This window comes from Indicator indicator, chromosome 21 (assembly GCF_027791375.1).
Source record: "Indicator indicator isolate 239-I01 chromosome 21, UM_Iind_1.1, whole genome shotgun sequence".
Taxonomy (NCBI): domain Eukaryota; kingdom Metazoa; phylum Chordata; class Aves; order Piciformes; family Indicatoridae; genus Indicator; species Indicator indicator.
This window is the reverse complement of record NC_072030.1, coordinates 18,569,616-18,591,897: the sequence shown is the minus strand read 5'-3', so window position 1 is coordinate 18,591,897 and position 22,282 is coordinate 18,569,616. Positions and strand designations below refer to the sequence as shown.

Sequence of the window (22,282 nt, the reverse complement as noted above, 5' to 3'; positions counted from 1 at the left end):
GGCGGCCCCAGAGGCGCCTGCGCGGCGTGGCGCAAGCCCAGGCACGCGGGGCGTGGCCCGCTGATTGGCCGCACGACAGTGGAGGGGGCGGGCCCCGCCTCAGTCGGGCAGCCCATTGGCCAGGCAGTGCGCGAGCGGAGGAGAAGGGCGGGAGGGTCGCTGGAAGGAGGAGGTGGGGCTGGGAGGCTTGGCTATCTTCCTCTTTCCGCCCGCGTATTGGCGGGCGCGGGAGGAGGTGGGCCCTTTGCTGCCCCGCGCGGAGGTGGGCAGCGGGCGGTGATTGGGCGCGGCCGAGGCGGGCGGGGTGAGGTTTGGCGGGAGGGAGGGTGGAGCCCGCAGGAGCAGCTGCGGTCCCGCCGCTCGCCGCCCCGATGCCGGCGGGCGCCGAGGAGCCGGCGGGCGTCGAGGAGCAGCCGCCCGCCCAAGGCCCGCCGGCGGCATCTGAGAGACCGCCGCCTTCGGGCCGCCGCCGTCCGCCCCTGGCCGCCGCCGATCAGGGGGAGGAGTCTGGAGGCAGCCGTGTGCTAAGGGGTGGCCGGGAACGGGGCCGGGCCGCTGCCGCCTCGGCCGTGGGGGGAGCCGCTGCCGCCGTTTCTCGCCGTCGTAAGGCCGAGTATCCTCGGCGCCGGCGGAGTAGCCCCGGTGCCCGGCCCGCCGCCGAGCAGCTCGCCGCCGAAACGTCACCCGCGGCCAAGAAGGCTCCTCGGGCCGGGTGAGTGCCCTGCAGCACCGGGCTTGGTCCCTGCTCTCCGTTGGGTCGCGATCGGGGGTGGGAGGCTGGGAAGCTGCCCTGGACGGGCGGCCTTTCCTCTGTCCCGTTCAGGTGGCCTTAGGCCCCGGGGCCTGTTTCCATCTGCGGGGTACCCCGACGCTCTGTCTCTTTGTTGCGGGCCGGCCCCCCCAGGTCTCTTCCCGAGAAAAATAGGGTACCAAGTGCTCAGGGCCGCCCTGCCTGTTGCGGCAGTCGTGCCTTTGATTGTGAGTCGAACCGAAGCCTCTTCTGAGCCGCCGGCCGCGCGGCGTCCTGGGGAAGAGCATCTGCCTTCCTCGGTGCTCGGTCCCCAGCTTGTTTTGGCCCTGTGTGCCCCCAGGCATCGGTGAAGGCGGTGGCGGCGTTTGTTTTCCTGGAGGAGATGACAGCATCTCATTGCTGCATTCTTTCTGGACTAGCAGACCAGTCACCACTGCAGTCACCAGCACCACTCTGCTTGAGGCACTTGGTCATGGGGCTGAGCTGCCTTTCTCTGACCAGAGCCCCTCCAGTTTAGTCTCGTTATGGGGCCAGAGTGGGCTTTTGCTAGTTTATTATTCCAGCTCACCTAAACTTATTCTGGATGAAGCATTCCATCTTGGTTTATGGGGTCAAAACAAATGATTTGAGAACTTGGCAATAGGTCTGCCCCAAGTTGGGAATTAGGGGTTGTTCTCAGCATCATCCATTTTCTTGCTTCTGCTGCCATGCTGTAGAAGCTCTCTCATGTTCATGTTTTGTACTTTTTCAGATGCACAGATAAAGCAGCTGGTAAAGGTAAGAGCTGAATCACTCTTCCTGTTGTATTCCATCCAGAAAGGCAGAGTTTTCCCACAAAGGCAGCTAAGCGTGTCTTGGAGCCCTTTTAAAGAGTGTTTTGTTGCTGGATGATGTGCTGTTTCTTTCCAAAGTCTCTGTCAAGACTCTGGAACTGCAATAAACTGCTGCTGGTTATCTTCAAAAAGTTACTCTTTTAGATAACCACTAGGGTCTTGCAGTGCTGTGGGAGGCTGAGGCCACACCATTTGACAGCTCTTGTTATGCAGTGGTTCTCAGGAGGTAGCAAACCCAGGGCTCTTATCAATGCTGCTGGTGTTGAAGTACAGGTGTGGGTCCTCAAGAGACATGTGAAAGAGATGTTGAAGTAAGAATATTCAAATATTTACCCTTGTCATGTTCTGGCTTTGGTGGATGGTGAATTTCTCATGCTTATGTCTTCAAGGATGAAAGAGAAAAGTTTTGAAGGGGGGAGAGTAGCTTGATGGGTCTAATCAAGAAAGCCCCAACTGGGGGGGATGCAGCCAGGGGCAGAACTTTTGTTCTGTCAGTGCCAGCCATGTGAAGTCTGCCTCTCTGTTTAACAACTCGTTGTCCAAACAAAATGTTACAGGGATTTGTTCCTCATGCAGCGACGACTTCTGGAACAGCTCCAAGTTTTGTATAGTGTTGGTTTTGATCTGGCCCTAGAGAATTGTCACAGAAATGAAATGGTGAGGAAAGAAGGTCAGACACCTGTGCAAATGACTTCACCTTTCTGCTGGAGCTGTTCAGTTGTTTGCAGGCATTTGTATCTTGAAGGGTGCCTTTTAGTCTTGTAATTCAGTAACTCTTTATTGCTACAAGTCTCCAGCTTTATTCCATTAGGTGTTTGTGTTGGTTTGAATCAGCAGCAGGTTCAACTCAAGCCAGGACAGTGTTGAAATCCATCAGAATTCCAGCTGGCAAGGTGCATTTTTGCAGAGTTAACCAATGTGTGTTTAGCACAGTCCCCACTTGTGTGCATTTGTCTCTTGCTGCATAAGGGGTGGTCAGCGTATTTATTATAAGAGAGGTTCAGCCTCTTAGGTCAAGGCAGAAGTGCAAGAAGGTATCAAAAGGCCTGGGGTCTTCATTTAATGTATAGTGTCAACATCACATCTTAATGGTGAGGCCAGTGTCTTGGATACCCTTCAGGAGAAATGTTGGAGTAGTAGGGGTGGAAAATGGGCAGAATAGTTCCATTTTAAGCCCATTTTTCCTTGGGACATACTTGAAAATGGCAAATGTTAGTCTGAAAATTCCCACATTTGGGGCTCTCTGCACTCCAGCCTTTTTAGGTTTTTAGCTTTAGGCTCTGAGAAGATCAACTCTCCTTAAATGTGAGAGTGGAAAAAGTATTTATTCAGTTTCTTGGGGTCTTTTTTTTATGATGAGTCTCACAGTCAAAATGGAAATTGTCACTGAGGAGTCTAAAGGAAGTCTGCTTTGGTGATTTTTTGGGTTTGTTTTGTTTGTTGTTTTTTTTTCAGTCTCTAAAAACACAGAAGTGAGAAAGCTGTGCCTCTGTGTTCCAGCTGCACACTGGATGAGGTTGTTGCACCATGCTTGTGCTTATTGGGGAAGGCATGGAAGCAGAGCAAATGAAGTGCCTTCCTCAGACAGATCATGCAGTTTGCAGGACAGAAACTTCCCTCCCACTCCCTCCTTTTTGGCCTGTAGCATAAAATGTTTGAAGAAGCCTATTCAGATGTAAGCAAACTGCAGCTTTCCAGAACTGGATGAAATACTCCAGGTGAGGTCTCACCAGGGCAGAGTAGAGGGAGAGGAGAACCTCTCTGGATCTGCTGGACACACTCTTAATGCACCCCAGGATCCCATTGGCCTTCTTGGCCACCAGGGCACATTGCTGTCCATGCAGAACTTGCTGTCCAGCAGCACTCCCAGGTCCTTCTCCACCTCTTCTTGGATGTGATGTGTGCAGCCATGGCTCAGGTTGTGCTGTTGATTATCAGCGAGGTGCTCTGACAGTGGCTGTGGTGTTACTCTCTATAGTGCCATGGGGGCAGGGGCTTTTTTTGCTTGGGAGCACAGGCACAAAGGTTTGAATGTGCAGGTCTGGTGGGAAGATGATGGGAAGGTTCAAGGTGTGTGTTGTGTCAGAGCTGGGATGTGGTTGTTCTCACCCTGGCGTGCTGTGCTGATTGCATTCCCTGTCTTGCCTGCTCAGCCATGCAGGGGCTAATATTTCCCTCCTCTTTGTGTAGACCTTTAAGTTGCAGAAGTAGAACATTTCATCTCAGCTTATCAATTAATTGATGTAGCTGGAGTCAGGCTATGTAGTAGGAGTCACATTTGGCTTCCCACGATGCTCTGATACTCATTTCAGTTAGGCCTGAATAGTTTTAATGATTGGAATATAGATTAGTGAATATCCTTTACAGGCTTCCATCACTGGATTGAGAATTCAGTGCTTAGTGTGACTCTTAAAGTCACATTAGCAGTGAAACAAAATCCACTTCTCCCATGTAATATTACATCCAAACCAGTTTCAAACTCTATCCTCTTTTTTTTTTTGGTAAGATTTTTTTGCCTCTGCTATTTACTAATCACTTTTAAGAGTCTGAGTGAAATTTTTTGTCTGTAGCAGTTGAAAGACCAGGCTGTATAGCTGTCCTGGAGGGAGTGCTGGAGCAGTGGTTTGTGCTTAGTGCTAGAGCCCCTCTGTCTTTCTGTGTCCCCATCCACCTGTGCTTTGTCTTTGGGGTTTTGGAGCTGCAGACTGGGAGAAGATTGCTCCTGCCACAGTAAGAAGAAAGAGGGTGGGGTTGGAAGCGTTGGTGCAAAGGTATCATCCCATGAATGAGCACTCAGATTACTGACTCTGTGCCTGGTGCTGCTCTGCTGGTGTTGTGCAGAGCAGATGATGTGGAGGTTTGTTTTGTGCAACTTATTTTTCCTGTGTGCTTTCAGTGTGTCACTTTTTATTGGCATTGCTGCTGGTTTTTTTTTTTTTTTTTCAATGTCAAGAAGGAGATCACAGAATTGTCAGGGTTGGAAGGGACCTCAAGGATCAGCCAGTTCCAACCTGTGCCATGGGCAGGGACACCTCACATTAGATCAGGTTGCTCAGAGTCATGCTGAGGCAGAGGAAGAAGTGAAAAGGAAGGATCTTAAACACCTTCACTGCAGAAGAGTGAAGCAGAATGGTGAGCGGTGTACTTTGTAGAAATGTGTTCTGGCAGAGATCTGTTCCAATACCCCAAGTAGTTTAGAAAATCTCTTGCTAAGAGATTTTTCAGCTGAATGCCTCATTCAGGGGAGCCTTCCAAGGGAGCAAACCTTTTCCAGAAGCAGCTGTGTGTGCTGGCACTGGCAGCAGGGTATGGTGTGAGGGGAAAATTTCTAAGAGAAGGATTTTAAGTGCCTTTGGATTTGATTTAGCTTTCCAGAAAAAAACTAGAGGTGTGCAGAATTAGGACTGAAAACGTAAAGCAGTCATAGCTCACCTTGATCTGCTAACCAGGAAATCAAAGGGTGTGTAGGTCAATGTAGTTCATGCTCTGATGATGGACTGGCTTTATATGTGCAAGGCATTGGCCCTGGTTGCTGTTCTACAGTGAAACTGTGATGCCTCAGCATCCTGTATTCCAGTCAGGTGGTGATTATTCCCACTCTGTTAATCAAGGATTGGGGAATGAGTCACACAAAGCAAACTACATGCTAGAAGGAAAAGGAACATTGGGTTCAAAAGGCTTGGTGTGAAGATTTCATGTTGGGAGGGACCTCAGGATATCTCTGGTCCCACCTGCTGTTTAGCACAGGTTCAACAGAGTTCACATCACTTTACTCAGGGCTTTCTCCAGTCAGGCCTGGAGAAACTCCAGAATCAGGCTCCTGTGAACCTCACCAGGTTCAACAAGACCAAGTGTAAGGTCCTGCACCGGGGTCATGGCAGCCTCTGGTATCAATCCAGGCTGGGGGATGAGTGAATTGAGAGCAGTGCTGCAGAGAAGGGCTTGGAGATGCTGGTTTTAAGGGAGGAACTTTCTCACATACAAACATTTTAGCCAGTTCTGTTATCTTGCCAAAACATGGCTGGAGATCAGCCATCAGCCAAAACGAAACCACCTGCAGAAGCTATAAATGAGTGCAGAGACCTTGGGCTAATAATGCTCATGATGCCTTTGGCTTGAGCATAAGGCTGGGAGCATCCAGCTCAGATTCCTCAGGGTAATTACAAGGTGCACAAATCTGGTTAAATACATGCTTGGGGGATTCTCCCAGCCTGGCTTCTAATTTGGCCCAGGTTTGAAGCTAGTCTGTCATAAAGCAGTGGCTGAGGTTCATGGGTGTCTGTCATGTGCTTAGAGATCAGAGCCAGTGAATAATCTGCCCTGGTGAGACCTCACCTGGAATACTGCATCCAGTTCTGGGCTGCCCAGTTCAAGAGAGACAGGGATCTGCTGGAGAGAGTCCAAGGGAGGACTGTAAGGCTGCTGGAAGGACTGGAGCACTGCCCTGTAAGAGACTGAGAGCTCTGGGGGTGGTTAGTCTGGGGGGGAGAAGACTGAGAGGGGATCTAATAAATGTTCATAAATATCTGAGGGCTGGGGGTCAAGAGGGAGGGGACAGGCTCTGCTCAGCTGCACCCTGGGATAGGCCAAGGGGCAATAGATACAAACTGCAGCACAGGAGGTTCCACCTCAACATGAGGAGGAACTTCTTCACTGTGAGGCTCACAGAGCACTGGAACAGGCTGCCCAGAGAGGTTGTGGAGTCTCCTTCTCTGGAGACTTTCAAGCCCTATCTGGATACTTTCCTGTGTGACCTGTGCTGGATTCTCTGGTCCTGCTCTGGCAGGGGGTTGGACTGGATGATCTTTGGAGGTCCCTTCCAACCTCTAACATCCTGTGAGGCTGTGATTTTTATAAGCCTTTATCAGAGGGAGGTGTGAGCTGCTTTAACATCTTTGCATCCTTACTTAGAGGTAGCAGGAACTGTGAGGAGAGCTTTAAATGAAGGCTTGCTGAGGTGAGGCCCTGGGGTGTGCCCCGCTTGGCTGTGCAGAGCTGTGCTGCAGCTCTGTAGGCAGGAGCTGGTGGCTTCCCCATCGGGGCAGGCGGTTACGCCGCTCAGCGCTGCGCAGCGGAGGGCAGCCTGAGTCAATGGCAGCATCCGTGCCTTTTATCACTAAAGAGATTGCCATGGGTGTTTCAGATCCCAAAGAAGAGAAGGAGGAGGAGGAGGAGGAGGAGGAGGAAGTCTCCAGCGTGCTCAGCCATGGCTCTCCTGCCAGCGCAGCCAGGCCCAGCAGGAGCTGGCGCAGCAGCAGGGCAGCCGCTGGGCGCCAGCGTGACCCTGAGCTCTCGCGTGCGGCCCGGCCCAAGGCTGCCTCCCTGCAGCTCGTCTGCAAGTCGGAGCCAAACACAGACCAGCTGGAGTATGGTAGGTGGGAAGCCCTGGCACGAAAGTGCCTGGAGGTAGTCAGGGCCTGGAAGCCTTTGAAGGGAGCTGGGTGTGGGTGTAACTGCATGAGCTGCATACAGACTGTGGCTGGTAGAGGTGTGGTGCTTCTTGGTCACGAATACCTTCTGCCACCAGCACTCCTGGCACTGGATGGCAGTGGAGGTATCTTGAGACAGATGAGCTCACTGCAGCGAGCACAGGTTGAAACCTAATGGTGACTTTTCCTTTCAGAGGTCACGGAAGGGCATCAGTCTCCAGCTGGAATCAGGTAGGAAGCACTTTCCTGGTGTTTGCTTTCTGTTTTGTTCCTCCAGAAGGGACAAGTTTATTTCAGGGGGCCCTGGTTGATGTCCTCTGTGAAAGGCTCTGTGGGCTGGTCAGTAGTTCTGTTCTTACTCAGTCCTGGGTCTTTGTATTCTCAGTCTGGATTCCAGATGGACTGCAGATGTCAGGAGATACTGTGGAGAAGTGGACAGTGAGATCTGGTCTGGGCATTTCACCTGGTACCTTTATTCCTACAGGAGCAGGTGCTGTGGTTAGCTGGGCACATCAGAGGGGACTGCTCTGCCCGGCCTGTCTGTTTTGGCTGTCATTGTGCTTCTTAGTCAGTGCAAACTGTTAGCTTTCCAAGGTCATGCTGGGTGAGAAAGTGCTGTGGAACAGTGTTTTTCATATTCTAGGGGATGATGGAGGAATATTCTTGCAGCAGTGCTTAAGCTGTTGCTGCTAGGGAGGGGATTGTCCCCTTGGACTCTGCTCTGGTGAGGCCACATCTCAAGGGTTGTGCTCAGTTTTGGGCACCTCAATACAAGAGAGATGTGGAGGTGCTGGAGCCAGTGCAGAGGAGGGCAAGGAAGCTGTGAAGGGCCTGGAGAATAAATCTGATGAAGAGTGACTGAAGGAGCTGGGGATGGTTAGTTTGAGACTGAGAAGGCTGAGGGGAGACCTCATTGCTATCTACAACTGCCTGAAAGGAGGTTGTAGAGAGGTTGGTGCTGGTCTCTTCTCACAGGGAGTTAGTGACAGAACAAGAGGGAACAGCCTCAAGTTGCCACTGGCCAGGTTTAGACTGGACAGTAGGAAACATTTTTCCCAGCAAGAGTGGTCAGGCATTGGAATGTGCTGCCCAGGGAGGTGGTGGAGTTACCACCCCTGGATGTGTTTAAAGGTGGTTTGGATGTGGTGCTTGGAGATATGGTTTAGGGGTGAGCCTTGTAGAGAAAGGTCAGTGGTTTGGCTTGGTGATCCTGAGGCTCTGTTCCAACCTGCATGTTTCTGTGATTCTGTAAAGTCCTCTCTCCTCCTTGTTTTTTTTTTTGCCTCTCCCAACAGTGAAGATGAGGAGGAGATGCTCATCAGTGAGGAAGAAGTTCCCTTCAAAGATGATCCAAGAGATGAAACGTACCGGCCCCATCTAGAGAAGTATGTTGGGTTAGGTCTGCTCTGCTTTTAGGCACTCACAGTAGAAGTGACATCTTAGGTAATGAGCATTGTGTGAGCCAAGGAACCTCTGCTACTTGTAAAGCTGGAATGGCTCCCAGTGGACACAGTGTTGTCTAAATGTTGCTTCTCTAACAGACTAAAGCCTTTAAAACCCTGCTGGATGCCAAGTTCTTTATTAATCCTTGCTCAGACTTCTGCTTAAAAGTGGGGCTTGGATAAACATACCTCAATGTAGATTTTTTTTTTTCCTAAAAAGCAAACAATGGGAAGGGTATTGGAGTAATCTGTTGTGTTTATGTCTTTGTAGGGAAGCACCAAAGCAGAGGAGAAAAGCTAACAAGGTGAAGGAGGAAAAAGAAAAGCAGAAAGAAATTAAAGTAGAAGTGAAAGAAGAGAGTGAGTTTCAGGAAGATGAAGAACCACCAAGGAAGTAAGGAAAGCTGCAGTTATGCAGAGTGTTGTTCGTTTTACAGCCTTGCTTAGGTATCACAATGTTGCGGTGGTGCTGTTGACTTCCTTCCTCCTCATCTGGTCCTGAAAGATACTAAGGCAGAAGCCTTTGTTCTGATAGAGTCATAGAATGGTCCAGGCTGGAAGGGACCTCCAAAGGTCATCCAGTCCAACCCCCCTGCAGTCAGCAGGGACATCCCCAACTAGATCAGGCTGCCCAGGGCCTTGTTGAGCCTCACCTTGAGGGAAGGAGTCTCAACCACCTCCCTGGGCAACCTGTTCCATTGTTCCACCACCCTCATAGTAAAGAACTTCTTTCTGATATCCAGTCTAAATCTGCTCTTCTCTAGTTTGAAGCCATTGCCCCTCGTCCTGTCCCTTCAGGCCTTTGCAAACAGTCTCTCTCCAGCCTTCAGGTACTAGAAGGCTGCTTTAGGGTCTGCTTGGAGCCTTCTCTTCTCCAGGCTGAACAACCCCTGCTCCCTCAGCCTGTCCCCATAGCAGAGGTGCTCCAACCCTGCAGACTGGATGAGCTTTGGAGGTCCCTTCCAGCCCAGCCCATTCTATAACTGTTGTGTGGCTAAGTGTCCTCTTCATACACTGGTGACTAACATGCCAGGGCTCAGGAAAGCCAGCTGTGTTCTCCCTCATTTTGGAGAAGTGAAAGAACAAACTTTTGCTACCTAGTCAGTGTCTGGTGCTTGGAGTGGAGACTCCAAACCTTTGGGTGTGCTGCCACTGGAACTCAGCACTGAAGCTTTCCTTCTGGCAGCTGGGGGAGGTTGTGTTTGTGTCTGTCACAGCCATTCTTTGGGGTGGTGAGTTCAAAACACAAAAAGCTGTCGAGTGAAAAGTACAAAAAAGCTGCTGTATTTCATTCCTCTGAGCACCTGGAACAATCCAGCCTCCCTCTGCTGGTCTGGGGCCTGGGTCTCTGCTGGAGAGCAGCCCCGGGGAGGAGCTGGGAGTGCTGGTGGACAACAAGTTCTGCCCAGGACAGCAATGTGCCCTGGTGGCCAAGAGGGCCAATGGGATCCTGGGGTGGGATTCAGAGGAGTGTGTCCAGCAGATCCAGGGAGGTTCTCCTCCCCCTCTACTCTGCCCTGATGAGACCTCACCTGGAATACTGCATCCAGTTCTGGGCTGCCCAGTTCAAGAGGGACAGGGATCTGCTGGAGAGAGTCCAAGGGAGGACTGTAAGGATGCTGAAGGGTGTGTCGGTGTGAGCTGAAATTCCCCCCCCACCAACAATAACCAGGCTAGCTCAGTCTGGACGCAAATGAAAAGCTGTATTTACAAGCAGAGTCTAAAATCTACAGTGAAATGCAATGAATATGTACAAATATACAAAATTCACAACATTTACAAATATATACAATCAACAGAAAAAGCACAATCGATCTCCCTTTGCTTCCCCCCAAGGGGACCCTCCCAAAGGGGCCTCCCTCTCCCAGGAGCTTCCCCCCCAGACCCCCCTGGACAGAGAAGCAGAGTTAGTTAAGCAGAAAGTTGTTAACTTAGCTGCCAAGGTCAGTGTGTTATCTTCAGCCAGAAGAGAAGAAGAAAACAGCAGCCAGACAGCCCAGCAACTGCCCCCACTGCCGAACGCAGAATGTGCAGAATGCCTACTTTGTTTTGGGTAATAGTTCTTAAACATTTCTATCTATCCAATGGAAGTGTTTAGAACAATCGTTATTTTGCTTTCTTACACCCAATAGTGACTTATTTACATTCTTTCACTTTCTCTGTTCTGAATTTTGCAAGGAAAAATTAAAAAGACAGTTTCAAACCATCACACTCCACCCCTTCTAAACAATTCCATTGGCTGCTACTATCATTTATCTAATCTAAAATAATATCTACAACAATAGGTGAATAAAGACCATAGTCCATTCCGGCTATTTCAGATGTAGATGATTCAAAAGAGTCAAATCACAGGAAAAACAGCAAACAGCTTGTTTCCTCGCAGATGGAGCGAAGAAAGGAACAGGGACTCTCAGGTGACTCAGGGCTCTCAGGGTTCGTGCACCGTAGATCTCATGAACTCTCCTCTTGGGCGCGATGCTGTATCTGCGCAACACTCTGAATTTAACCTCTCTCAGCCAAAGTTAGATTTCTTTGTGGAATACACTGAATTTCACCATTTTCTTGCATCACCCAATAGGTGTGACCAGGACCTTCAGCAGAAACCACCCCTCGGACAGGTTTGGCCTCTCCTGAAGGAGAAAATACCCAAACAGTTTTGCCTAACAGATTCTTTTCTCTGATAACAGGAACTCTATCACCTTCTTCCTTTCGCAACAAATCTGATTGGGCAGGTCCAGCTCGATTCACTGAACCTCTACTATTCACCAACCAGGTTGCTTGTGCTAAATGTTTCTCCCAGTTTTTCAAAGATCCACCCCCCATGGCTTTGAGAGTGGTTTTCAGCAAACCGTTGTAGCGTTCGATCTTCCCTGCAGCTGGTGCATAGTAGGGAATGTGGAATATCCACTCGATGCCGTGCTCTTTGGCCCAGTTTTTTACAAGATTGTTCTTGAAATGAGTTCCATTGTCCGACTCAATCCTCTCTGGAGTTCCATGTCTCCACAGGATTTGTCTCTCCAGGCCAAGAATGGTGTTACGTGCAGTTGCATGAGGAACTGGATAAGTTTCCAGCCATCCAGTGCTTGCCTCTACCATAGTCAGCACATACTGCTTACCAGATCGAGAACGAGGTAGAGTGATGTAGTCAATCTGCCAGGCTTCACCATACTTGTACTTAGACCATCGGTCACCGTACCACAAGGGCTTGATCCTCTTTGCCTGCTTAATAGCAGCACAAATGTCACAGTCATGGATGACTTGTGTGATAGCATCCATGGAAATGTCAATGGATCTGTCACGAGCCCATCGGTAGGTTGCATCTCTGCCTTGATGTCCTGACGAGTCATGGGCCCACCGAGCTAAGAACAGCTCACCTCGGTGTTTCCAGTCAAGATCAGGATCAGGATCAGAGTTTGTGTCCACCTGGGAAACTCTTGCAGCTAGATCTGCCTGATGGTTGTGTTGTTGTTCCTCAGTAGCTTTGCTCTTAGGAATGTGAGCATCGATGTGTCTCACTTTCACTGGGATTCTCTCAATGCGAGCAGCAATGTCTTGCCACAGGTCTGCAGCCCAGATTGGCTTTCCTTTCCTCTGCCAGCCATTCTTCTTCCAGTCTTTCAGCCAACCCCACAAGGCATTGGCTACCATCCACGAGTCGGTGTAGAGATAAAGCTTTGGCCATCTCTCACGTTCAGCTATGTTAAGAGCTAGCTGGACAGCTTTTACCTCTGCGAATTGACTGGATTCTCCTTCTCCATCTCTCGCTTCTGCAACTCTGCGCGTTGGGCTCCACACTGCAGATTTCCATCTCCGCTTGTTCCCAACAAGACGACAGGAACTGTCTGTGAACAAAGCATATCTCTTGTCATCATCAGACAGATCACTGTAAGGAGGAGCTTCCTCAGCACGAGTTACTCTCTCCTCTGGAGGTTTAGCACAGCTTGTGCCTTCTGGCCAGTTTGTGATCACCTCCACCAAACCAGGCCTTTCGAGATTTCCCATTCGAGCTCTCTGTGTTATCAGAGCCATCCACTTAGACCAGGTAGCATCTGTTGCATGATGTGGTGAAGAATCTTTGCCTTTGAACATCCAATTCAGAACTGGCAATCTAGGAGCTAGAAGAAGTTGTGACTCAGTTCCGATCACTTCAGAAGCAGCTTTCACTCCTTCATAAGCAGCTAAAATCTCTTTCTCTGTTGGAGTGTAGTTTGCCTCTGAGCCTCTGTAGCCACGACCCCAGAAACCAAGAGGACGTCCTCGTGTCTCCCCTGGAGCTCTTTGCCATAAGCACCAGGTTGGACCATTGTCACTCGCAGCCGTGTACAGAATGTTCTTAATGTCTGGACCAGTTCGGACAGGTCCCAGACCCATCGCTTGGACTACCTCTCGCTTGATCTGGTCAAAGGCTGCTTGTTGCTCAGGACCCCATTGGAAACTGTTTCTCTTTCGAGTCACATCATAGAGAGGTTTCACAATCTGACTGTATCCAGGAATGTGCAGTCTCCAAAATCCCACTATGCCTAAGAAACGCAGAGTTTCTTTCTTGTTGATGGGATTTGCCATGGTGGAGACTCTGTTTATCACATCCATTGGGATGTGACGGCGACCATCTTGCCATCGCACTCCCAGAAACTGGATTTCTCTGGCAGGTCCTTTCACCTTGTCTCGCTTGATAGCGAAACCAGCTTGCAAGAGAATGTCAAGGATTTTATTACCTTTCTCGAAGACTTCTTCAGCAGTCTCACCCCAGACGATGATGTCATCGATGAACTGAACGTGTTCTGGAGCTCCACCTTTCTCCAAAGCATCATGGATCACTGCATGGCAGATGGTTGAACTGTGAATCCACCCCTGGGGCAAACGATTGAATGTGTACTGAATGCCTCTCCAGGTGAAAGCAAACTGAGGCCTGCATTCCTCTGCTATGGGAATAGAGAAGAAAGCATTAGCAATGTCTATGGTAGCATACCATTTGGCCTGCTTGGATTCCAGCTCATATTGGAGTTCCATCATGTCTGGTACAGCTGCACTCATGGGTGGAGTTACTTCATTCAAGGCACGGAAATCAACTGTCAGACGCCACTCTCCATTCTGCTTTCTCACAGGCCAGATTGGACTGTTGAAAGGTGAATGAGTTTTGCTGATGACCTTCTGACTCTCCAACTGACGAATCAAGTTTTGAATGGGCACCAAAGAGTCACGGTTGGTTCTGTATTGTCTGTGATGCACAGTTTGAGAAGCAACCGGCAGCTTTACATCCTCTATCTCATGTTGTCCCACAACTGCAGATTCATCTGAAAGCTCAGGTCTAATGGACAACTTCAATTTTCCTCCATCAGTTTCTACAGTTGCTATTCCAAAAGCCCATTTGTAACCCTTAGGGTCTTTAAAACGCCCTTCTCTCAGAAAGTCAATTCCCAAAATACAAGGTGCATTAGGACCTGTTACAATAGTATGTTTCTTCCACTGCTTCCCAGTTAAACTTATATCAACCTCTATCTTAAACAACTCTTGAGATCCACCAGTGACTCCCTGAATAGTTATAGATTCTCCCCCTTGATAATTTGATGGTATTATGGTGCACTGAGCTCCTGTGTCAACCAAGGCCCTGTACTTCTGAAATTTTGAAGTGCCAGGCCACTGGATGTACACATCCCAATAGATTCTGTTATCTCCATTATCCCTTACCTCCCCCTGGCGGAAGGCAGGGCACCCCTAATGGTGGGGATTACATCCACATGTACAGCCGGCACAATGTCCAGCACCAGAATTAGGATCACTGTTGGAGCTATCAGAGTTGTTCTGGGAAACTGAGGAAGCGACAGCTACCCTCCTGGTATTGCTACCTCGGGATCTGCCTCTCTGCAGCTCCCGTAACCTCTTGAAAAGATCAGAAGTTGGTTGACCATCCCATCTGTTCATGTTCTCACCAAACTGATCACGCAGAGTTATCCAGATACTGCCACGTGATTGCCTCTGCTGTCTGTTTTGGTTTGACCTATTCTGGAATGGCCTTCTTGGAGCACGTCTGTTCCTAACAGCTGAAACTTGTATCCATCTGGAGGAAGAGGAATTAGAATCATCCCCCTTCATCAAGTTGGATATGGAGGTTTTAAGTTCCTCCTTCAGCTCTTTCATGCAATTCTTCATTTCTCCAGACAAAGTTTCAATGGCTGAAACCAAAGAAGTACGTGCAAGACTATCCTCCAATTGCCTCATTTGGTCAGTGAAATGGCCAACAGTAGGAGGTGCTCCACCATAATTTCTTGCCACAATCCTGCTTGCCAGAATAGTAGCATAATTAGGAGGAGCAAGCTTAATGAGCTTTTTGGCAAGGCCTGTTCCAACAGGAATTTCATCAGGATTCAGAGTCTTATGATCTCCATACATTACTTCTCTCACAGCAAACTCTCTCAGACGCTTGATTCCCTCAGCTATTGTGGTCCAAGGCTTAGGGTTCCATGGTAAATCATCTCTGCTGGGGTACCTCAGCGAGACTGCCAGTAGGAGGCGTGCCCACAGAGAAGCTTTACCAATGCACTTGCCTAGGTGCCTGTCTATGCCTGTATCCTTTGAAAGCATCCCCAACTGAGAGGCCGACTTGTCGCCTACCACCAATGCTGGGGCTCCCATATCAAAACACCTGGCTAGCCAAGACAGGACTGGCTCATTATCTCCTCTGATGTAATCCTTCCTCACATGTCTAATTTCCTGTCTGGGTGCATTAGCTGACTGTATGTCATCCTCATCATCATCATCATCATCCTGAGGTCGCTGTCCCCATAATCCTATTTTAATCCTCCGTTGAATTTCTTTGAGTTCAGAGGCACTACCAGCAGCTGCTAATCTACCTGGGTCTACATCCTGACCTACATTTCCATCATCCATGTGGGGTCTCAAGAGGTCTACCAGAGTTTTAAGGCTAACCCTCTCTTCCTCATCAGAAGGATCTTTCTTAACAGAGGGACCCTGAGTAGAAGGACCCTCATCTCCATCTGCACCATCTCCTGCAGCATCTGCATCTCCTCCTGCAGCTCCTTTGCGCTTTCTGGTGATAGTGGCAACCAAATTTACTGGCTTGGTTTTCACATTCACAGCAGAGTTGGAAGAGCAAGTAGCCTTATGTCTTTCTTGACACAGTGCTATCAGTAGCCATATGATTATTCCAAGAAGCAACAAATTTAAGATTAAGGCTAGTACAAGATATCTAGGGTACCACTGGTTACAAAGACCCTCTGTAGTTGTAAGAGGAGTAACAAACTCATATGTGTCTGCTAGCAGATCCATAGTTGAGTTACCATAGCTTCTTAGCCCAATAAGACCATAACAGAATTCACCAACATTCAGTAACTTGTTCTTAACCCAAAGAAACGACTTATATGCCACATATCTCACAATCTTGTCTATCATGCAGGAAACAGCCCATCTGTAAACAATCACACCGATAATAGATGAAATAAAATTACTCAAAATCCAAAACAGCTTCATTTTGCTTCCTAATCTGAGCAGAAATAAATCAAACAAGCAATCGAGCCCCACGTTGGGCGCCAAAAATAAAAAGTGTGTCGGTGTGAGCTGAAATTCCCCCCCCACCAACAATAACCAGGCTAGCTCAGTCTGGACGCAAATGAAAAGCTGTATTTACAAGCAGAGTCTAAAATCTACAGTGAAATGCAATGAATATGTACAAATATACAAAATTCACAACATTTACAAATATATACAATCAACAGAAAAAGCACAATCGATCTCCCTTTGCTTCCCCCCAAGGGGACCCTCCCAAAGGGGCCTCCCTCTCCCAGGAGCTTCCCCCCCAGACCCCCCTGGACAGAGAAGCAGAGTTAGTTAAGCAGAAAGTTGTTAACTTAGCTGCCAAGGTCAGTGTGTTATCTTCAGCCAGAAGAGAAGAAGAAAACAGCAGCCAGACAGCCCAGCAACTGCCCCCACTGCCGAACGCAGAATGTGCAGAGTGCCTACTTTGTTTTGGGTAATAGTTCTTAAACATTTCTATCTATCCAATGGAAGTGTTTAGAACAATCGTTATTTTGCTTTCTTACACCCAATAGTGACTTATTTACATTCTTTCACTTTCTCTGTTCTGAATTTTGCAAGGAAAAATTAAAAAGACAGTTTCAAACCATCACAAAGGGCCTGGAGCACTGCCTGGGGAAGAGAGGCTGAGAGCCCTGGGGGTGTTCAGTCTGGAGAGGAGAAGACTGAGAGGGATCTGCTCAATGTCTGTCAGTATCTGATGGCTGAGGGTCAAGAGGGAGGGGACAGGCTCTGCTCAGCTGCACCCTGGGATAGGCCAAGGGGCAATGGATAGAAACTCCAGCACAGGAGGTTCCACCTCACATGAGGAGGAACTTCTTCACTGTGAGGCTCACAGAGCACTGGAACAGGCTGCCCAGAGAGGTTGTGGAGTCTCCTTCTCTGGAGACTTTCCAGTCCCATTGGATGCCTTCCTGTGTGACCTGTGCTGGATTCTCTGGTCCTGCTCTGGCAGGGGGTTGGACTGGATGCTCTCCAGAGGTCCCTTCCAACCCCTGACATCCTGTGAGGCTGTGTATCAGCCAGCCACAGCCCAGCAGGCTGTGTTCAGAAGTGACCAACTCCTGCACAGTGCAGTGAGGAAGGCATTTCTAAAAGCCCTCACCCAGGCACCACACCCTTCCCATTTTTTTTTCTTTTCAACCTGCAACTGTCCAAACAACTTTGGATGTTAGAATTAAATTCATCCTTTTCTAGGTTGCACATCAGCGCTCAACATTCTGCTTTTGTAAGTGTCTGCTGCAGACAGCTAGCAAGCTGCTGCTGCTTCATTAGCTGCAAGCTCTAGAGAGGAGGGAAAAAAAAAGGAAAAAGGAAAAAAAAATCAATAGAGTGCAGGTCAGAGGCAGATTCCTGTGGTTTCCTTCATGTGGTTTGCTCACACATCACCTTCCAGCTCCCAGAGCATGTTTTATAAACAGGTAATTTTGCCAACACAGTCCACAACTGATGCTGCACCCCACTTCCTCTGCTCTGTTGGCTAACATTTCATGTGAAAAACAGCCTGCACAACTAGGAAGAATGAGATTAATGACCTAGCAGCTATTTTGCAGTCCTCAGAATTAACCACAGCAGGTTGTACACCTGTCAAGACAAAAAGAATCCCTGCTCTGTCTCAGCAGACCTGTGCTTAGTTGCAGGATGCATCCTCCCAGGCAGTAGCTCTGCCCAGAGCACTGTGCCTGCTTGCTCACATTGCTGCAGAGACACACACAGTAGATTGATGGAAGTCTTTTCTACACCATACTGAGACATCTTTATTGGTAGCAGCAACCATGCCAGTAAGATGCTGAGCAGGCACTCAGCATTCAGGCCAAGCTTTCAGAATGGCACAGGTTTTATTATGCACAGCAGCAGCAGCATCTGATACAAACAACATCACCACGAGCCCCAGGCAGCCATCTTGAACAGAAAAAAGAATCCAGTGTGCAGCAGCTTAGAGACAGCAAGAGGAAAGAAACACACACAGGATGTTAGGGGTTGGAAGGGACCTCTAGAGAGCATCCAGTCCAACCCCTCTGCTAGAGCAGAACAAGAGAATCCAGCACAGGTCACACAGGAACACATCCAGACAGGGCTGGAAAGTCTCCAGAGAAGGAGACTCCACAACCTCTCTGGGCAGCCTGTCCCAGTGCTCTGTGAGCCTCACAGTGAAGTTCCTCCTCATGTTGAGGTGGAACCTCCTGTGCTGCAGTTTATATCCATTGCCCCTTGGCCTGTGTGCTGGTGAATGGTGAGTGAGACACATTGGAGAGAGGCAACCCTGTGCAGGAACGTTGTGCAGTGGAAGTAGTTGACAGACATGCAGCAACAGCCTGGTTTGGGCTGCTTTGAGGGTGGTTTGAGCTCTGCCACATGCCACCCAATGTCCTGCAAAGAAACTGCCACCTGGGTGTCAGAAACATGGGGATCAGAGCTCCACAGAGAGCTGCAGGAGCAGGCTGCACAGAGGCCCAGGTACTCTGCTGCTTCAGGGAGCCTGCCCAGCTCTGACCAGATTGTTTCCTTAAGTGCTCTTCAGGCACTGTGATCTACAGCAGGTGGCTGGCTTGCCACAGCAGCTGCCTTGCTGGGTGCAGCCTTACTTTTCAGCCTAAAAGTGCACAAGAGCACTGTAGTATTTTTTTTTATACATCCTGCTCTTGCTTCCTAGCATAGACTTCGAAAAGTCTTGCCCACTAATGCTGTAAAGAAGCTGCTCTCAGTTCTGTTTATGTAACCCTGTTACAGGAGGGGAAGGAGGAGAAAGGATGACAAAAGTCCAAGGCTGCCCAAGAGGAGGTGAGTGCCCTCTGCTTAGTTCTGTCCTCAGGACTTGCTTCCCTTGCATCCTGTGCAGATGTGTTGATTGTCTCAAAGCTATCACTTGTGCAGGATAGGAATCTGCCTTAAAAGGAGGGGAAAAAAATAAAGCACTGTGCCTTGACTTCCTTCCTTCTCCTTGTAGGTGTGGGTTTGGTTTCATCCAACTGAATCAGCACTCCAATCCCACCTCCCCCTCCCCACTTCCAAGTTGATCTCTAGCCTGGCATTGCTCAGAAATAAGGCTCTGGGATGTGTGTGTCCCCTGTGGTTTTCTCAGCTCTGGGGAGACTCCTCAGGTAGTCCTAGGAGCAGAGGGAACTCTCAGGCAGAGACTTCATCAGCATAGCCCAAAGAGGACTACTGGAGCAGTAAACCTTTGCTCTGACATCACCAAGCTGCACTGGCACTCATTTATCTTGCTGCTGCCCTGGCTCCAGCTGCATCAGCTAACCACTCTCCCTGGTGACTCCTTAGGAAGAAGCCTCCAATCCAGTATGTCCGCTGCGAGATGGAAGGCTGTGGCACAGTCCTTGCTCACCCACGTTACCTGCAGGTTGGTTAAGGATTTTTTCACTTCCTGGATGAAGTGTTGAGGGCAGGGAAGGACCTTTGGGACAGGCAAGCCAGTCCTGCACTGGCTGGCACTGGGGCACTCCTTCCTAACACTGTCTGTATGGTAGGTGTAATCAGTTGTGGCCATCTGTGTCCCTGTCCTGTTGCTAGATGTCCACCTCAGTGTCTTGTCAGTGACTGGAGTCTGCTGAGGGATCCCCTGGAGTCAATGTGTCTCAGCTGTTCTCTTAGCCATGTAAAGAGTCTACAGCCTTTCACTCTTCCTTTACAGCATCACATAAAGTACCAGCACTTGCTGAAGAAAAAATATGTGTGTCCTCATCCCTCCTGTGGTCGGCTCTTCCGCCTCCAGAAGCAGCTCCTGCGGCACGCCAAGCATCACACAGGTACAGGGAAGTGGGGAATGGATGATGCAAACTCCTCAGGTCAGTGAACAGAGAGAGGGAGGGGAGGAAAAGCCTCTGGGGCTTTTGGGGAGAGTAAAGCCAAGGCAGGTGGGATAATTGCAGCAGCAGGGTATTGTGTCCTGGATTGCTGTCTTTCAAGGAAATGAAAGAAATAGGCTATGGAGTTTTGAGTTCTCCCTCTGTAAAGTATCACTTGGGAGTTGTGCAGGGGAAGAAACCAAGCCAAGCTTTAACCGAATTTGCTGGCCCTTCAGTATTGGTCAGAATGGATAATTAGCTCTTAGGAGTCTTAATCATGCCTTAACTCTCCTGACCAGCTGCTGGGGTGTATTGTGAGACACCTCCTCCTTTGCTATGCCTGCTGGCCTCCCAGCACTTCTAGTTCTGCTGCTTCTTGGGCAGCTTTACCTGCGGTGTGTGAGAGCTGGGAAAGCGAGCAGGTCTGCAGGGAAGTAATGCTCCAACTGGTGTTGCTTTCTAGATCAAAGGGATTACATCTGTGAGTACTGTGCCCGAGCCTTTAAGAGTTCTCATAACCTGGCAGTGCACCGAATGATCCACACGGGCGAGAAGCCCTTGCAGTGAGTACCTCTTGCCTGTCTCTTGCTCTCCTGCTTTGAGGGACAGAATCACAGAAATACTCAGGTTGGAAAAGACCTTCAGGATCACCAAGTCCAACCCAGAACCCTACTCTACAAGGGTCACCCCTAAACCATATAACCAAGCACGAGATCCAAACAACTTCTAAACACATCCAGGGTTGGTGACTCAACCACCTCCCTGGGCAGTACATTCCAATCCCTGTTCACTCTCTGTGAAAAAAAAACTCCTCATGTCCAGTCTAAACCTACCCAGTGGCAGTTTGAGGCCATTCCCTCTTGTTCTATCACCTCTAGTGTGAGGTGTCCCTGCCCATGGCAGGGGAGTTGGAACTAGGTGATCCTTGTGGTCCCTTCCAACCCTGACTGATTCTATGATTCTAATTTCCTGTGAGAAGAGACCAGCAGCAGCCTCTCTATTAAGTCCTTTCAGGTATTTGTAGACAGCAATGAGGTCTCCCCTCAACCTCCTCTGTTTCACACTAAACAGCCCCTTGGATACACACTGAGTGCAGGGACAGCTCTGAAGTCAGGGCTAGAGCCTGTTCTTGGCATCCCAGCTTTCCAAACACACATCAGTAGGAGCGTTTGAGCTGCCACTTGTCTCACCTGCTCCTTGGGGCAGTGTTTCAGCAGAGATCTGAGTCACATAAGCCCTCTGCAAATAAAACTGGAAGAGCTGCAGTCAGCACCAGATAATTATTGTTATTTTTTTCCTGGGCTGCCTCTTTGCTGCTGCCGCCTTGGTGAGTGCCTGGGGATGTCCCTTTGCAGTGACCTCCCCCTTCTCCTCTCCCAGGTGTGAGATCTGTGGCTTCACCTGCCGGCAGAAGGCTTCCCTCAACTGGCACATGAAGAAGCACGATGCAGACTCTTTCTACCAGTTCTCCTGCAACATCTGTGGCAAGAAGTTTGAGAAGAAGGACAGCGTGGTGGCCCACAAGGCCAAGAGCCACCCCGAGGTGCTGATCGCCGAAGCGCTGGCTGCCAACGCAGGTGCCCTCATCACCAGCACTGACATCCTGGGCACTAACCCCGAGGCCATCGCGCCTCCCACCGACGGCCAGGGCCTCCCCCTGCTTCCTGACCCCCTGGGCAGCACTGCCCCAGCGGAGTGCTTGCTGCTGGGCCCCGACGGGATGCCAAAGCCCTACTGTGGCGGGGCGGAGCGCGTCAGCCTGGTGGCCGACAGCAAACTCTTTGTGGGCAGCGGCAGCAGCGCCAACCCGGAGGGGCTGGTCATGAACACAGAGATCCTGGGAGCCACCACGGAGGTGCTCATTGAAGATTCAGACTCCGCTGGACCCTAGTGTGGGTGGGGAGCACCTTGGGTGCTGGGACGCTGTATTTAAAAAGAGGAAAAGAAAGAAACAAACGAAAACAGAGACACTGAAAGAGAGAAAAGTTAAACAAAACTTACAGTACTAGTAAATAACCGAAGGGTCTGCTCCCCTCCAGTGTGGATCACAGCACATCCTCTTTCTTCCAACCACTTCTCTCTCTCTCCCACTGCTCCTTTGTAGGAAGGGGCAGGTGCTGCCATTACCAGAGCAAGCTGGACTGAGTGAGGGATTTCTGCAAGGGAGGGCAGGGGGGGGACTGCTGAGACCCTTCACTCTACCCCAAAGCAGTTGCCTTTCTGGCTCCTTGACGTGGCACCACTTGCAAACTAGAAAGTATTTGATAGGCTCTGGACAGGTTTCTTAGGACTCCCTCTGGCCCCTGGTCCCAACTTCTATGCATTGCTGCACTCTGGTCCTCACAGACTGATTCCTTCTCCCAGGGCTGGGAGTTTGGCTTGGCACTTTAGGGCCCCCCTCGGCAGGGCGAGCTGTGAAGCAGTGCACGTCCCTCTCCCCACCGCGCGCCCTGGCTCCAGCTGGGGCAGGAAG

The 22,282-nt window shown here is 49.8% G+C and overlaps 1 protein-coding gene across 1 annotated transcript; it reads left to right on the top strand.

Moving 5' to 3' along the window:
• The first annotated feature begins 371 nt into the window (after positions 1-371).
• On the top strand, positions 372-21,970 carry ZFP91 (ZFP91 zinc finger protein, atypical E3 ubiquitin ligase). Its single transcript, XM_054390289.1, has 11 exons — positions 372-712; positions 1,503-1,528; positions 6,728-6,955; positions 7,208-7,244; positions 8,309-8,398; positions 8,727-8,849; positions 18,737-18,787; positions 19,286-19,364; positions 19,656-19,770; positions 20,273-20,372; positions 21,190-21,970. The coding sequence occupies exons 1-11, from the start codon at positions 372-374 to the stop codon at positions 21,698-21,700; spliced, it is 1,701 nt and encodes a 566-aa protein (XP_054246264.1). The 3' UTR covers positions 21,701-21,970.
• The last annotated feature ends 312 nt before the right edge of the window (positions 21,971-22,282 follow it).